At 52.6% G+C, this 16,212-nt stretch overlaps 1 protein-coding gene across 1 annotated transcript; it reads left to right on the forward strand.

The window, feature by feature from the left end:
- Positions 1-1,225: 1,225 nt before the first annotated feature.
- Positions 1,226-11,353, forward strand: LOC104614036 (uncharacterized protein C16orf45-like; the record flags this gene model as incomplete). The annotated part of the gene is made up of 5 exons (XM_010290531.1): positions 1,226-1,346; positions 6,637-6,710; positions 10,238-10,352; positions 10,485-10,558; positions 11,235-11,353. Coding segments are annotated over 5 exons (503 nt in total), but the record flags the coding sequence as incomplete, so codon positions are not given.
- Positions 11,354-16,212: the final 4,859 nt, after the last annotated feature.

Here is a 16,212-nt window from a genome sequence, read left to right on the forward strand (position 1 = left end):
CTGGGGGTGGGAGTTGGCCTGGGAGCAAAAAACCTCAGCTATCCCCATGAAACGGGCAGGGAGCTGCCGTGGGACGTGCAGGCTCGCAGGCGCTGTGTGCGTCAGCACGGCATCCTTGTGTAAACCGGTGGGACATCAGAGGGACGTCTGTGTGTAAATCAGCGGAGGGGAGGGAGGCAGAGCTGGTGGTCAGAGCAACGGATCGAGGTTGCTGGGCTCTTGTCCTGTCCGTCCCTGGGTTTGCCACTGCACTCTTCTAAAATGTAAATTATAGCTCCTTTTTCCCTCATTTTGCTGTGAGGCTCTTGCTTCTTGCCCTGAGCAAATGGCATCCCCTTTCCCTGCCTCAGTTTCCCCAAATGATTATAGAGGTAATGCTCAGCGCTCCAGAGGATGAGGAAGCCAAACTGGCCTGCTGGGTACTGTGAGGGCTTGGGAAGGATGGGGTATCTTCATCCAACCCATGATGGAAAGGACCAGCTATGGGAGCTTCACCTTCACGCCTCCTTAGGAGGCCTCTCTGTGTTATACGGGCCTGGTGTTTGGTCCTGGCATGTACTGGGGGACGGGCTCTGGGTGTCTGTCCATGTGCTGGAGATGCCTGAGGCTTACATTGTTCTGGAAGAAAAGAGAGATAATCCTGTCCTTCCCTCCAGCAGTTTTTAACTCCCTTGGCCTCCTGCTATTGAGCAGAGGGGAAGACCCCCAGAAATTTGGGGCTTTCTCAGCAGTGCAGAACGCGCCACAACATTGGTGTGAGCAGGGTGTGCTGCGAAGCCAGCACAAGCGGGTGAAATGATGCTTGTTTCCAAGGCTCAGAGCGCTGCAAGCTCAGATGAGGTGGCCTGCTGGCCTCCAAGGTCTTCTTTCATGCAACCCCTTCATGCATATTGCACGCGCGTTTGGAGCTGCGCTCAGCAAGCCGAATGGGCTTTAATGCTAACGCAGCAACGAACAGACCTGTTCCAGTGCCCAGCCTCACACAACGCATAAATAAAGGCAAAACACAGTCGCCCACAGCTCAATGCCCTTGCGTATGTCGGTGGCTTTCCGTGTGCCCGTTGGGCTGTCTCCTCTAGCAAGGAGCCTGAAAATGAGTCTAAAACTGCACGTGCTTAGCGGTTATGCTGGGCTGATGTTTGCAGGGGGGTTCCTCGTGACAGCCCCGTGGTCCCACGCATTTAACGTCTGCTGCTGGCTAACGTGGCTGCCGTTTCATTTGCAGAGGACGAGATTGTTTCCATGGCTGACTCAACCACCACCATCGATGACATTGAAGGGGAGCTCTTCAAAATCGAGAGGATCAGGGAGATCCTGGTGAGGAGGGAGTCAGAGCTGCGGTACATGTGAGTACCTGCCTCTTCCCGCGCTGTCCCCCCTTCCCAGGCTCACCCCGGTGTTTTCTGCCTGCCCGATGAAACGCGGATCTTCCCCGGGGATGAGCACAGCTGGGGCCACGTCCCACCTCGTTTTCCGCCTGGAAGCGCAGCCTCTCCCGCTGCTCTGACCTTGCTCTCGGCTTGCACGGGTCCCTGTTACAAAGCTGCCACCGACGCTGTCATGGTTTGAGCTATGCAAATAGAGTTTATGGCACGGGTTTAACTACACCAAAACGTTTCCATATTCAACCACAAGCACCTCGGCTTTCCAGTGGGTCCATCCTCTCCACTCTGCCTCGGCGCACGGCTCTTGGGCTGGGCATGGGAAGGGACCTGAGGTTTGGTGGCTCGTTGCCGCTCTCCGGAGACAGCGCTTTGCGCCAGCCTGCAGATCTCCGGCTGCTGGACAGCCACACGGCCACAGTTTACTCTCCCCACCTTGCAGCGTGACACATCCTCCCGGCTCCTCCTCTGCTCACCCGTCCCCTGGCTGCGGGGGCCATCGGCACACAGCGGGGCTGGACCAGCATGGGTGCCCGATGCCCGTCTCCGCACTGCATCCTGCTCTCCACTCCCAGCACAGCCTTTGCAGCTGGATGCGGAGGGAAGGACCTTCTCCAGGGTGCATTTCAGCAATCAAAGCAGTTTTTGAGCAAAAATCTGGAGGCCTTTCACATTTAAGGCCATCAGATAGTCACTGTGTTGCAGTGGGACTAACCACTCAGGAAGATAAAGAACATTTTCCCTGGGTTTATCCGGAAGGAAAAGGTCCAACTAGCATTCATAGTCTGGGTTGATTAAGCTTTTTAATGCCACCGAATTGCTGTAGTCAGCCCAGTCCTGAGATCCCATTCTGTCAAGTCAACGCAAAGCCTGGGTTCTTTTACTGGTAATGGCAAAAATTACATTGACTGGGCTGCACCACTTGATGTGCTGCTTTTTTAGTGTGTCTGGGTCCCCACTGGTACGTGCGCTACAGGGATCACCGAAGCCTGGAAATGCCTGTGTAAATCTGCTGCCTGGGGAAGCTGTGAGCTGGACTGTGGCTTAGAGGCTCAGATTTGGAGTGATGAGCTCTCTGAGACACAGTTCCCCCTGAATATATTGTTGAAAAGGTTTTTTTGAAATCATAAAAAGTGTAGTTTTTAAATGCTTTCCATGGCAACCAGTACCTAAATCTCACAGGTGCTGTCAAAACTCACATCTCTTGCTTTTTCTTATCCCTTTATTTGTTTCCTTCCTTGGCTGTCTCTTGGAAAACACAAAGAAAACACCTACAGAGACCACATCCTGGGGTGGGCATGGCTGCAAAAGTGATCTGGACGTTTGGAAACTCCAGGGTTACGTGTCTGAGTGTTTCGGAGGGGAAAACATCGAGCATCAGCTCTGCGGAGCGCAGCAGCGGGGAGGAGCACGGCTCTGCAAGGCAGGGAGAGCTGAGGGCTTCCCTGAGCGTCGCTGCCGGAGAAGAGGGACCCCAGACCTGGGTTCTGCAGGACAGGGTTAAAAAGGATAGGGCCAGGACCTGGGCCTGCAAAGGACGTCGTTGCCCAGTGGGGGAAAAAAATGTGGTATTCAGGATGGTTGTGGGGGCTCGGGGAGATGGACGTCTCCATCGATGTGCTGCCAAAGAGAGTAGGGACCCGTCTGGTCAGTCGAGAGTGATCAGTGTTTTCTTCTTGTTGGAAATGTCAAACTAAAACATTCCGACATTTCTGAGATGTCTGTGCTCTGGAAAACAATGAAGGTCCCCATACTTCTCCTTTTATAGGGCAAAAAGAAAGGTCTGATATTCCTGTGGGCGATAGCTCCGCACCTGAGCCGCCCAGCGCTCCGATCTGCGCCCCGGGGGCTGCGTGGCTACGGCTGACGCTGCAGTAAGTTTGATCGCCAGTGGTAGAAGTAATCTCAGCTGCAGCAGCAGCCTTCTGGGTGCTTGTCGTTGCAGTCTCTCCCAGGTTTTATTGAAATGAGAATTTTTATTATTGCGCATTTATTGTTCTCATTAGCTATTTTTACAGGATCGAATTCCAATTTAATTTGAATAATATTTCTGTTATCATTTGACTGTTTATTTTAACGTTAATACGTATATCGCTAGCAATCAGCCTGTTGCCCATGCGTCCCTCGCAGAGCTCCGCGCTGGTGCTTTTTGTACAGGCTCAGGGCTTAGCCACCATAGGACTATGAGCAGGCAGTAGAAGGACAAACAGACCCCCCTCTTCTCCACGTGCAGCTCCCAGACATTGGCATCGGTGGACCTGCTCTGTGCGGTATGCAAACAAATGAGGACACTTGTCAGATGGAGCAAAAATCTGACAGAGCCAAGAGGAAGCCTTCTCCTCCGCCTGAGATGATCTCCTCCTACAGCAATATCTCACAGGGTCCCTCTTCGTCAGTCTGTTTATTTTTCCTTCCCTTATTAATATTTCTGGCGTCCTCGGCTCAGCTGACAAAGCTGCATCTTCAAGTAGCTCCAGCAAATATGAATCATCCCAGAAGGGGTGGACAGCTTGACTCAGTGGAAGGACCAGCAGGATTATTGAAGATGCAGACAAGGCTTTTAATAATGCAGCTTCAAAGGGAACCAAAGACGCATCTGTTCAAGGTGGCACCAGCTCATAAGTCAATCATGTATTATCTACCGATGACACAGGTCATGTATTAGGGTTTCTCAGAAATCTCAGCTGTGCTCTTCTAGGTTGGATGATTTTCCATGTCCCCTGCAAAGCATCCAAGGAGTCCTTCTGCAGCGAAGGCTTGGACAACCTTGGGAAGCTCATGCTAAGATGCTGGGCGGCTTGGTAGGGCTTAGAAGGATGTATAGTGCCTCTGTCTAGGTGAAAAATGGGTTGGCTGATTCCTCATAGTCAACATTTGGATATGCTGCTCCTCTTGGAGGCTCAGTCCAGACAGGTTGACCACTGTGCCCTGCGGTGTTGGTGCTTACCAGCTTCTAGATGAAACTGGTCAGTGAACATAATGTGTAATGGAGGCAAATGCTTCCCATCCCACCTCTTGTAGGCAAGGCACCGTGCACAGGGCGGCACAGGGCCGTACAGACATGTCTGGTCTCCAGCTGAAAGGTTAGTGGCACCAGATATTCTCCCAGCACAGACTGCTCATGGTTCAGCGCCCACGTCTGTTGGCTAAAACATCCAGGGCTGCGGTCACAAGTCTCTAAGGTCTAGTGAGCCTTTAGATACTGGCGTTTCTGAGATATCTGTGGATCAGTTGCACTGTCATAAGGAAACGGTCCTGGTCAGAGTGTCCACATCTACCTCAGGGTGATGATGGGAACCTCCTTTTCTGCTCATGGAGCTACTCAGCACCATTTGAATGCACTGCCTGACCCCATCCTCTCTGCTATGGGGCTTCTGGTGCCATTGCTGGAAGATATGTATGAAGAGCACGAGGACTGATGTGTCAATGAATGGCTTGCTTCGCGGATGCACCAATTGAGCAATTTCTGGTCCTGGGGTTGTTGGGAGCCTGTTACACCTGGAAAATCTGGGGCTAGATTTTAGATGGAGACGCTTTTTCTTAGCTTCAGACCAGGTAACAGAGGTGGGGAGATGCCAGATGGCCTGGCCAAGGTGCCTCCCCCACGCCAAGGTAAGCCTGGAGAAAGAAGAGAAGGATCCCAGGTCCCAGCTCAACAGTCCAACCCTGATCAGGAGATTCAGTGCCTTGCTACAGAGTGGCACCTCATGGAGTACTGCCAACGTGTATCTTTCGTGGGGGCTTGTAAAAACCCTTCTCAAATGAGCCAACAGCCAAAATCCCTGATCAGGGACTTAAGTTCCCAGGTACCTTAATGCCAAGGAAATGGTGCTTCACTGGCTGCTGGCTGGCTGGACTGTGCCAAGGCTCGGGAAGCCACGTCAGAGCAGCAGGCTTTTCTTAATCTGCCCAGTGAGGGATAATGTGTAAGGAGCCCTTCCCATCAGAGCCAAAGGAAAAGTGTCAGATGGGTTGGTCTCATCATGCTTTGGTTGGAGATGTGGCTGGCCAAGGTTGGCCCTAGGCTAGTGCAACCTTGGAGACTGCTGGAAGGACAGACGGGACTGGGCAGCCCTTGGGTCGCTGCTCGCTGTGTGTATGAATTGCTGGCAGAAAGCAGGAGGACTTTCAGGAAAGGACCCTGAAGGGCAAAGCAAGGAGGTCTCTCAAGCCAGAAACTGCTGGCGTGAGAGAGGCCGGGAGGTGGGGAGCACGGCCTGCAGACCAGAGGCAGCGCTGGGGGTTATTGGAGTTGTGACTTGTCTCATCTTCTGTAGTGTCACCTACCCAGGGGAGGTCCTCAAGGATGGCTTTGTTCGTGGTGGGGAGAGGGCTCAGCCATGAGCACTGTCTGCTCTTGGGCTTCCCCTCCCTGCGGGTGAGTGCATAAAGCTCTTCAAACTGCAGCACTGATGCTCCTCATGCCCAGACACCATCGATCCTTGGTCTTGTCCAAGCGCAGCTTTAGCAAGGGCGCAGGGCATGCAATTTTTTAAAATAAACCAATAAATAAATTGGGTTACGTCTCCTCTGCCAGCCCTAGAGAGCAGTGAGCAGCACTTGAGCTGGTACACCCGTGGGGAGGGCTGGGCGTCTGTGGTGCTTCATCAAACTGCCTCCAGCACGGGCAGGGCCGTGCGTCCCCCCTCCGCTCCGTCAGCAGCTGCCGCTGACAACTGAGTTGAGCCCATCCTGATCGGTACCTTGCTGCGGTCGTGTGGTTTGAGCCAGAGATGATTTCATTGCCTGCAGCTTCAGCAGGCTCCTTTTCTCCTGTTGCAATGACCTTGTTTCTCAGTGGACACCTGCAAAGTTTGCACATTCTCCGCTCTGTTGTGTTTCGTTTTCCTACCTTTTTTTTAATTCTGCAGAAAGGCGGTATGGAAATGTCAGACCTTTCCATGTGGCAGCAGCTTCCTTTTTTGTATTTTGCTGTTTGAGATTATTTTTTGGGAGTAGGAGAAACTCAGCTGCTATTGCACGGTGGATGTGCCAGGTTTTAATAAGGCTTCATTGTCATTAGAGCGATGAAACCATTTATTTGCCAACAACCAGTGACACAACCCATGTAGCTCCAACAAAAGCTCTGAGATGAAGCGGGCTGCCGTTTCCCGTGGGAAGGCAGGTACGTCTGTGCTCCCCGCCGCGGGCGCTGAACGCGTTGCCTTCCAGTCTTGGTTGGCTCTTGCTCTGGAGGTTTTGAACCTTTCCTCTCCCGCTGTCTCCCTCAGTGGCTTTGTTTGTGTCTCTGCAGGATGGATGACATTCAGCTTTGTAAAGAAATCAGCCGGCTGAAAAAGGAGCTTCAAAAACTCATAGCTCTTCCAGGTAAGGCTTTGTAAAGCTGCAGAGCGCTGCACCCTGCGGCTGCAATCAGCAGAAAGGTTTCCATGAGATACAAGAAGCTCTTGAACGGCCTCCACCCCAGGATGCTCCCGGAGACACTGCTGCTGCAGGCAGTGCGTGAGCATCAAGAAATGTGTCTCCCTGAGTTTGAGCTGAGATCTTTCTTGGGAGCTTTGCTGCTTGCAGTACTGCCAGGGAGTCCTTGTGCAGGCCTGGGCTGAAGGGTAGAGGAGCAGGAGAAAAAACATGAGTCCGTTGAGGAAGAGCATCGGTCTGGCATAGGAGGAGGACGGGAGCTGAGTGAGGTGGCAGTGAATGCCGACACAGTGGGACCTGCCACGTGCGCCAAGGAGGATCCCTAAATGAGTAGAGAGGACAAGCGGGGGACATTGCCAGACCACACCATGGAGGGGACCCTTTGGTGGTAGCAAGAGGGGAGGTGCCTTCAAAGGCCTCAGGTACGTGAAAAGCAATGAATTCTTGCTGTGGCCATGTCAGAGCTGTGTGTCAGTGGTGGGGCAGGTGGCAGCAGCTGCCAGGGGAGGATTCCTGGTTGCAGCCAGGGTAGGATGGGTGCTCTGAGGACGTCCTGCCGAGGGGGCTTGGTGATTTAGGTGAATTCATCATTCAGGATGTTGAAAAGAGGCGAACAGTCCAGGGCAACATACGTGAAAACTTCAGCTGGGAGGAAATGCCCCCTTACCATGACCAGTGACCCTCCACGTCCCTGACGTGGCCAGAGCCACCCTTGTCACTTCACAGCCCAGGAAAAGCCAAACCTCATTTCTCTAAAGGATCCCCCTGAGCCAAAGTATTCAAACGAGAGCACACACCGAACAGCTCAGGGTTTGAATGAGAACCAGCAAGAAGGGCTTCCTCACAAGCTGTGTCCGTCGCTGCGCAGAAGCCTATGCCTCCTCCTCCTGGGACATCCTCATTCATCCCCAGTGAGGACTTTATGTGTGTTTTCTGAACCAGGTGGGAGACATACCCCTGCTGATTTGTACCCATCAAGCATTCAGGTTTGGGCCTCAGTTATTTCCACCACAGGCGTCTCTCTGAAGATGCTGCAGTCGCCGAGACCCATGGGCGCGAGCAGGGGCGATGCCTGGGTGCAGGCAAGGCACCAGCTGTGCACATCTGTTTGCCAGAGCCGCAGCTCAGCTCATCGGTTCTGTACCCAAGGTTGTCTCAAAGCCAAGAGTGGCAAGATACCTTCACCCTTTCTGCTGCCACAGCGTGCACTTGTGAGTCTCCAGCACGCACTTAGAGCCCGACTGCTGCTTAACAGGCAGGTCTTGACCCGTTTGACACAACGTGGCCGCGTCCAGAGGGACCTTCAGACAGGGGAAGATTCTGCCATAAAAATCTTGCAAAATGTAGACCCGAATCTCATGTGGGTTTTTAGTTCAAACACCTTCTAGTTCATAAAACAAGACTTGACCTAAATGATGGCTCGGGACCAGAGATAAACTTGGCTTTTTCTGAAGCTGGAGAAATGTCGCTGACTTTCCTTCACCTGCTTTGGTCTTTCATTTCCAGCTTTTTCAGCATTTCCAGATTCAGCTGAGAGCAAAAATGCTGCTTGCATCAGGGATGCTCTTTTTGTCATCTTTATAACTTGGCTCGAATCGGACTGTGCTGAAAAAATCCTGCGAATCACCGGTCTGGCGAGACTATCGCAGCAGATCGTTTGTAAAAATGGGCATTGAACTTTGGTTCGGATAAAGATTGAAACACGTCAGTGCTTACTCAGAGCTCAGCCAGACCTGTGGCTTGAAATCTCACCGGACCAAGGTGCCTTTAATAATTCAGAGGGAGATCGTGGTCGTGATGGGCTCCGACATCAGCAAGTTGGAAGAAAACGTGCAGTTTTTATACAGTGGGTATGCGAACTCTGACATGTGCTAACTCAGGAATGCAGATTGCTAATTAACTCCAATGTGCTTGTGTACAGCCTGATGTTTCTGGGTTTTTTTGGCATCCAAATGACACTGTAAAGCGCTCCTATTCCTACCAGGCAGGTGGGAGCTGCTGCACAGAGACAGTGCCCATGGCCAGGTGACTTTGCGTTAACTCTTCATGGTAGAAGACCAGCAGCTGTGGCCCAGACCTCAGTCCAGATCAGCTTTCTCTGCCAGGAAGCTCAAGCTCACCCACTGCACGAGACCACAACTGAGGGGGAAACCTTTGTTTGCTGGGGATGTTTCTAACGACGTGATGATTATGAGAAGTTCCTCCTACTCAGACCCCTGCAGCAGCACCTCCGATCGATATGTAGCAGACTTGAAACTACAAATCAATACAATCAATAGAGACCCAGCCTACAGGGTTTGCTCCACACTGTGAATTTTGCTGCATTTTTATTTAGCTGAAGGAAGATGGGAGAATGATCCATCCCGTGCGGGACTGATTTTGGAGCTGGCTGATGAATTCAGAAATGGTATTAAATAGCTGCAGCAGAGACAGTCATAGTTTCCATTTAAGGTAGCTCTCCCTTTATATTTAACACTCCTTAGCCCTTTCTCTGTGTCTTCACGTGTCCCACTTACCATGATGTACCAATTTATATAGGACATGACTTCATAGCGATGTGAGAGTTTTCCAGGTCTTCACTAACTCACTGCCCAAAGATATGCAGCACAAGTGGGTCCCACCGTGCTCAAGGTAGGTTAGTCCAGGGGTTCAAGTAACAACCAAGGCTAACGTATTCAGAATAGCCTGGCAGAGACTTGTGGTCCTCCTTGTCGCTGGGGTGGGAACGGGGCCGGCAGTGGTTTGAAAGGTCAGATGTAGAGGATGAGATCACTGGGACCGTGTGCAGGAAGGGAATAAGGCTACAAAACCAGTGGGTCATATTGGTTTTTCATGTCTTTGTATGTATGGGATAAATGGTGGTGTGAGGTGTTCCCAAGGCATCCGGGTGTTGTTGATAATTCCCTATACACCTGAATCCCCGGCTGGTTTCTCAGCCACGTGGAGGACCTGGCTCAGAGGTCTCCAGACCCCTGCCCAGGTCAGGGGCAAGCTGAGACTGGTTGGGTGTGCTGGTGTGGAAACGTGGATTAAGCACATCCTGACTGAAGGATGACATCTGAGTCTGACATGTCTGAGCTCGCCGAGACCTGGTACCCAGCTTCTTCAGCATTGCCCCAGGAGAGCCATGGTTGTCTCTCACCAGAGAGGTCACCTTGTTGAGGGGCCATTTCTCTGCTCTGCAAAGCTCACAGTTGCACCTTGCAGTGCTCGGCCCCATGAAAATTTTGGGGAGAACCTAAAAATTCAAAGTTTGATGACACCAGACCTGTCTCCTCCCAGCCAGGGTAGTTTGGGACAAGGTTCTTGCCTATTTATCAGCCTGTATCTGGTTCCAGGTGCTTACTTTGGGTTGGCTTTTACCCCACTCTCATATCTGCTCCCGGCTCGAGCAGAAGCAGAGGAGGCTTGGCCTGTGTGGGATGTGTGGGATGGCCCCTGTTGGTGTGTTAAATGTGTTCCCTGTGTTGCAGAGAATGAGAAGTCCAACGAGGAGAAGCAGAGGGAAGAGGAGCTGGTACAGCAGATACACAAGCTGGTGGAAACGCGGGATTTCCTGGTGGATGATGTGGAGTTTGAGAGGCTCAGGTAGCTGGGCACAATTTATTTCTTGCACTGAGGACAGTGCAGTCTGTCCTCTGATCTGTATCATGCCTTACCAGATGCTCCTGGATGCCTTGCTGCTCCTTTCCTGAGTGGTAACCAATCTCTTTGTCACAGGGAAAGGGAAGAAGACAAGGAAATGGCAGAGTTCCTGCAAAGTAAGCTCTCCAAAAGCTACCTCCAGAAAGCAAGTAGGTGGTTGATGAGTTTTATTCCCTGCATCGAACCTCCCTGGAAGTTCCTCCCCTTTCCGAGGCACTCTGTCTCCAAGATTTTGTTGCTCTGCATGGGGCTAGCTTACATGGAGGCCATCTGTTGCTGGAGGAGGGTGTGGGGAAATGGCAATCGGGGATGCTGGTGCCTGAGATCACATTGTGGAAACATCCCGAATCAGTGCAGATGTTATGCTTCCATTTCCCTCCTGGCATTTCCCAGCCACCATGTCCTATGAGAACGGGGATGGGTAGGTGACCTTTTCTGGCTGACGAACTTCATCTGATCCTTTCCAACCAGCTCCATTGCGTTTCATCACACCACTACCTAAGGTCACAAGCTGTGGTATCCATCCAGTCCTCCTCTCTTCATGGCCTCTGACGGCCAGCCACCCTCTTCCCTGTGCCTCCATTGTTGCTGGAGGAACACCTCCCCAGTGTGGTGGGAGGCATTTCCAGCCCAGGGTCCCCGTGCCTGTGTCCTGCCTGTGGACACCCACGAAGCACACGTCTTGATGTGCCTCCTGGCTGCAGGACCTCATGCCCAGCTGTAGGTCTAAGGAGGGTCAGCATCTTAGCCCTGAAAGGAGCTCTAAGAAGCAGGAAGGGGCCTGTGCCCTTATCGCCAGGCAGACACCGATTCCTCTTTCCACAGCTCCCGTCAAAGAGAAGAAAATGACTTCCAGGGGTCAGCAAACCTCCGCACCGTACATGACCAAAACGGGTCTCGCCCTGCTCAAGGAGTGCTGTGGCTTCACCTGCTCCATCATGTAGGCCAGCCCCCAGCTCCGCTGCGCAGGACATGACCATGGTACTCTATGCGTCCCGGGAAGCTGGGCCGGGCAAGAGGGGCTTCCTTGGTGTGCCAAAACGGCCGAGTGCCTTTGGGGGGTGGGTGAGCATCAACGTCTGGGGCATGTGCAGCTCCTGGTGCTGCAGGCATGGGGCGTGAGAGACCACCAGGCTGCAGCCCTGCTGTGGAGGTGTTGCCCAGGGAGAAGCCCCGCTGAGTCCTGAGAGGGACTGGAAGGGAAATGGCAGTGGTCATGGCTGGGAGGGGGACAGGGAGATGGAGGGAGCTGGGTGGAGAAGCAGGGTCAGGCACGCTGCAGGTAGAATCGTAGGATCATTAAGGTTGGAAAAGACCTTTAAGATCATCAAGTCCAACCGTCAACCCAACACCACCATGCCCAGGCACCACGGCATCTCCTTGTAAGCACGTACAGGAGGGAGCTGTCGGCTCAATGTACCGCTGCTGTGCGCACCGGGTGCTCATGAAGTTACACCACCAATGCCTTTGTCTTCTACTGTCTTCTCTGAAAACCTAAGAAGCCATCAGGCCTTTCTGTCCTGGAGGGTCCTCACATCCCTTCTCACATGCCTTCTCCCACCTGCTCCTTTTCAGCAGGTTGCAGTTAAATCACTGGCATCTGCTGACAGCCACCGTAAAGAGATGTGCCCATTATTTTTAGATCAGTTTACAAAGGGCGAGGCTGTGCCAGCTGTACAGGACTATCCTCTGGCTGCTGAGGGGCAACCAGACAGTCGCCGTCCATTTGCCAGTGGTTCAGGACATCATAAACTCATTCTAAACCTTGTCACTTTGTAGAAGTCTCAGGGAGTAGCAGACCCATACAGAGGTGCTTCTTGCCAGTGCAGCCTGGTGTGGACTTCTCCACCTTATCTCAGCAGGAGGCTGAAGCAACCAGGCTCACAGAGGCGGGTGGTTGGGTCCCCACTGGACCAGCTCTGCCTGGCTCAAGCTGTCTCCCTACTCTTATGCCTATCCAGGACACTGCTCCACAGCACATGCTGCCAAAATTGGTGTTTGTGGGGTGCAAAGTCAAGCAAGGCCTAAACAGCTTGGTGTGGGACAGAGCAAAGGCTGAACTGGTGATAGCCGGTGAGCTGAGCTCACTCCAGCCAGACTGTGGTGAGGACACAGGTGAAGCACATCACAGCTGAGATGAAGTTATGCCTATAAGGATGTGCTTTAGTACGGTTGAAGTGAAATTCTGCACTCCAGCACCACAAACCTGAGTCCAGACCTTACAGCTCATCACAGGGCAGCTGGCAAGGAGGTAAAGCCCCCTGCCCACTGAGCTCCCACCTTCCTCCATGCCTGGGCTTCACCCAGTGGGTGATGAGTGTGGCCAAAGCTGAGTGCTAGATCCCAGCTGACAGCACATGTGACAAGCACTGTGTAAGAGGAAGATGATGGTAATGGAGGTCCAGTGGGTTGTAGTCTCTGTGGGAGGATACATCTCATCCTTAATATTGCTGGAGACTGCCATTGTGGAAGGTGGCCTGACATCCAAGAGTTAGTCTCATTGACATTAGGTGGTTGGCTCTCTCTCTCCCTCCCAGCCATGAAGAAGGGAGGCACCCAGGGGATCCCATGGCTGCAACCCATGGTATCCCATCTCTTGCCTTTCCTCCCCAGGTCTCCAGCCAGAGTCCTCAATCTGCTCTCCTCCGAGAGTTTCAACTTCCCGTCATTGTTCATACTTCCCACTGCAACACCACCACTGAAGAGACTTCCCAAGCAGGCTGGTGCAAGCTTGAATGATGGCATGTGTCCTTGGTGCCACATCAATGGTCGTTTCCTCCATGACATCAACAAACACCGAATTCCACTTGAACTCAGCTTGGAATAGGTGTGTGCAGCAGCAGCAAGCGAGTCCATGACAAAGAGGACCAGTGCAGTCCTTCACCTGGACAGAGTAATAAAAAAATCACTGGGAGCTAATGTTTGGAGAATGTTTTTCTCCACCATCCAAGACATGCTGTGGCCACAGATGATGCCTCATCCTTAGCCTTGTACCACCTATGAGTCTCTATGGGATGATCCCTGAGGCCTTTTGGTGGGGAGTGTCTCTGGTCTGGGTTTTGTTGTGTTTGCATCAGTTTTATTGCAGGGTGCTCTGTGGCTCTGCGTAGGGCTGAGCAAAGTGTGAAGGGCAGTCCCCAGAGCCGGCTGAATGAAGGGCTAATTCTTGTGAAGTTATCACCTGAGCACAGACCTGGTGTGTTGAACTATGGGCAGATGGGTTGCTTTCCCCACCTCACTATTAATGGATTCAGTTTTCAGCTCCAGGAAACAGGAGGAAATTAGAGCAAAAGAGGAAAGGAGAAAAATTCAGAAGAACAGGGCAACATGCAGAAGGAAATGAAAACCAAACAGGAGACTGGAAAAGTGGCAGGGGAAGGTGGAGACAGCAGGCAGGAGACAATCTCACTGCCAAGAGGGCATTCAGTCCTGCCCTCCAGTGCCCCAGCCAGTGCCTCTGGGCTTGGCACCATGAGATGGACATAAAGTCCCATGCAAAAGACTCATGGCACCCAAAGGTTACCCAGTGTCTCAGTTCCTGTTGTCCCTCTTGAGCATCCACCCATGTTGGAGTGGCACAGCCAGAGCTGCTAATGCCCGTCGTGGCAGGACAGGGACTATTTTTCTCGCTGGCTGTGAAGGCCTCTCACATCTCCTGCCCTTCTGCCCTGTAAGCTGCTATGGCTGCACTGCGTGGCCTGGGGTGGCCTCCCGCTTGGGTGGCTGCCCAAGAGATCTGGCTGCCCTCTGGCCAAAATGCTGATTCCTCCATCTCAGTCCTGCTGCAGCTTGATGTAGGGTCTTGAGATGGAGTTCCTGCCTGGGTCACTGTCCGACACGCCCATGCCAGTGAGGTGGTCACAACCCATTTGGCTCTCTCCATTGCCCCTAAAAGCACATTCATCTTTATAAAACACAATGCAGGTGAGACCCTTCCATAAGCAGGGCCAAGTTCCTCCTGCATTTCTTTCTCAGCACTGCCAGAAAACCCAACGCGTGGGAACCTGTTCTCTAACCTTTGCAAGGGGGTTCCCACTCGTCCTTCCTGAGCAACCTCCTCCCGGTAGGGATCTTGCCAGAAAAGGCCACAAACTAAACCAGTCCCTCTGTCCACTCACAGCCCAGGGTGCAAGGCCCAAATGGGCTGACATGGCACCTGGTCATCTCTAGCAAACTTGACCCCACTTTGGTTCATGTCACCTCCGAGCTGACTTCAATGGTCTCAGTCTGAAGCCTGCTTACTTTGTGCTGCTTATTGTTAATGTCCTGCAGCGTCCTACAGCCACCAGCTGCCAGTTCCTGGTGCTCTCCTTGCTTGGGGGAGGCTTCAGTATGGGCCGAGGGAGCATCCTGTAGATCGCAGTGGCAAATGAAGTCACAGAGAGCTCCTCTCTGCTTTTGTAATGGAGTGAGGTGCAGTACACAGTTGGGGCTGTTGTCCAAGCAGGGGTGACAGGCCGTCACTGGTAGCATCCATCTTGGAGCTGATTAAACAGATTGGGCAACTCACTCCCTGCTCTTCCAGAAATTATCCAGTGGCTGCCTTGCCTGGTCACTCAACTGTCGTGCACGTGGTGCAATTCGGCTCTTTGCTTTGATCCACACAGACCTCAAGATGTAGAAGCCCCCCCTCAGTGTCCTTGCCTTCCCCAGGGTCTTCTTGGGAAGGCTGAGTAACTAAGCCAGTTTGGCTGGACTGAGAGGGAGCCAAAGGCAAGGAAGAGCCCTTGATTCAAAACTTGCTCCCCAGTTCATCCCTACCTCCACCCCACAAGGCCCCAAGACCCAGACTTCAGCTGCTGAGCCGGGCTTGGCCAGGCGGGGAGGATGGTCGGGGGGAGATGGGCAAGGTAAGGTCCTGGCCTGTTTTGTTCTGTGTTTGCTGGCTGTGTTTGTGTGGCTGGTCATGGAGAAGGAGACAGGCTGCTGTCCTGGTCGTGCGATACCATCTGGCCCGTGTTTTAACTGATGGCAAAGGTGCGCAGCACACGGGAGCGACGCTGTTTCATGTGCATTGATTTCAACCCAAACAAATAAATGTCTGTTGGAAGCTTGGTTTGTAGATATTTTCCCCGCCTGGGACCTTTTCAGAGAGGTGTCTCAGGCTGTGTCACAGCACGGTGGCTGAAGTGGAACAGAAACAAGATCCTAAAAAGTCAGGCTGGACTTCGGCGTTCCCTGTTATTGCGGGAGTACAGAGCAGCTCCTGCTGCTGCAGCAGGATATCCAACCCTTCGATTTCTGGCTCTTGACCTAACTTTTGGGCCAGGCTGAAAAATCTTTGGAAAGGCAAGAGACTGCCCCCCTGGGTTAATACCCTTTAAAGCTCAGAGCCCTGGACTCCTTTGATACCTTTGTTCACTGATAACAGCCTTCTGTCCTCACCAAGCCTCAATGGTACCATTTATAGAGGGGCTGTGGAACGTCAAATGTCTTCTATATGTGGCACTCTGCTTGATGGAGCACTGAAGGGGGTCTGGCTGCACCATCTCTTCTCTTGGCCTCCTGACTCCCTCCTTTCTGTATCCCACCCCCCAGGTGCTCTCAGGAGGAGGAGCAGGACTGGCAGGCCTGCAAACTGTAGAGTCTCGTGGCTTTTGGTGTTTCCTGTCCTTGGGATGAGTGATTAAAGAACCTATGAGAAGCACCTCATGGTGGACATGCTGGAGAAGACAAGGAGGTGGGAGATGGGCTGAGCAGGAGCAGAGAGGCGGGATAGAGTCTGGGCTTTGCTGGGTCTCATCAGTTGTGTAGGACCAGGGAAACTTGCAGTCACTCACAGATGTGATGTCCTTTTATGCCA

Source organism: Phaethon lepturus, unplaced genomic scaffold (assembly GCF_000687285.1).
Source record: "Phaethon lepturus isolate BGI_N335 unplaced genomic scaffold, ASM68728v1 scaffold31497, whole genome shotgun sequence".
Classification (NCBI taxonomy): Eukaryota; Metazoa; Chordata; class Aves; order Phaethontiformes; family Phaethontidae; genus Phaethon; species Phaethon lepturus.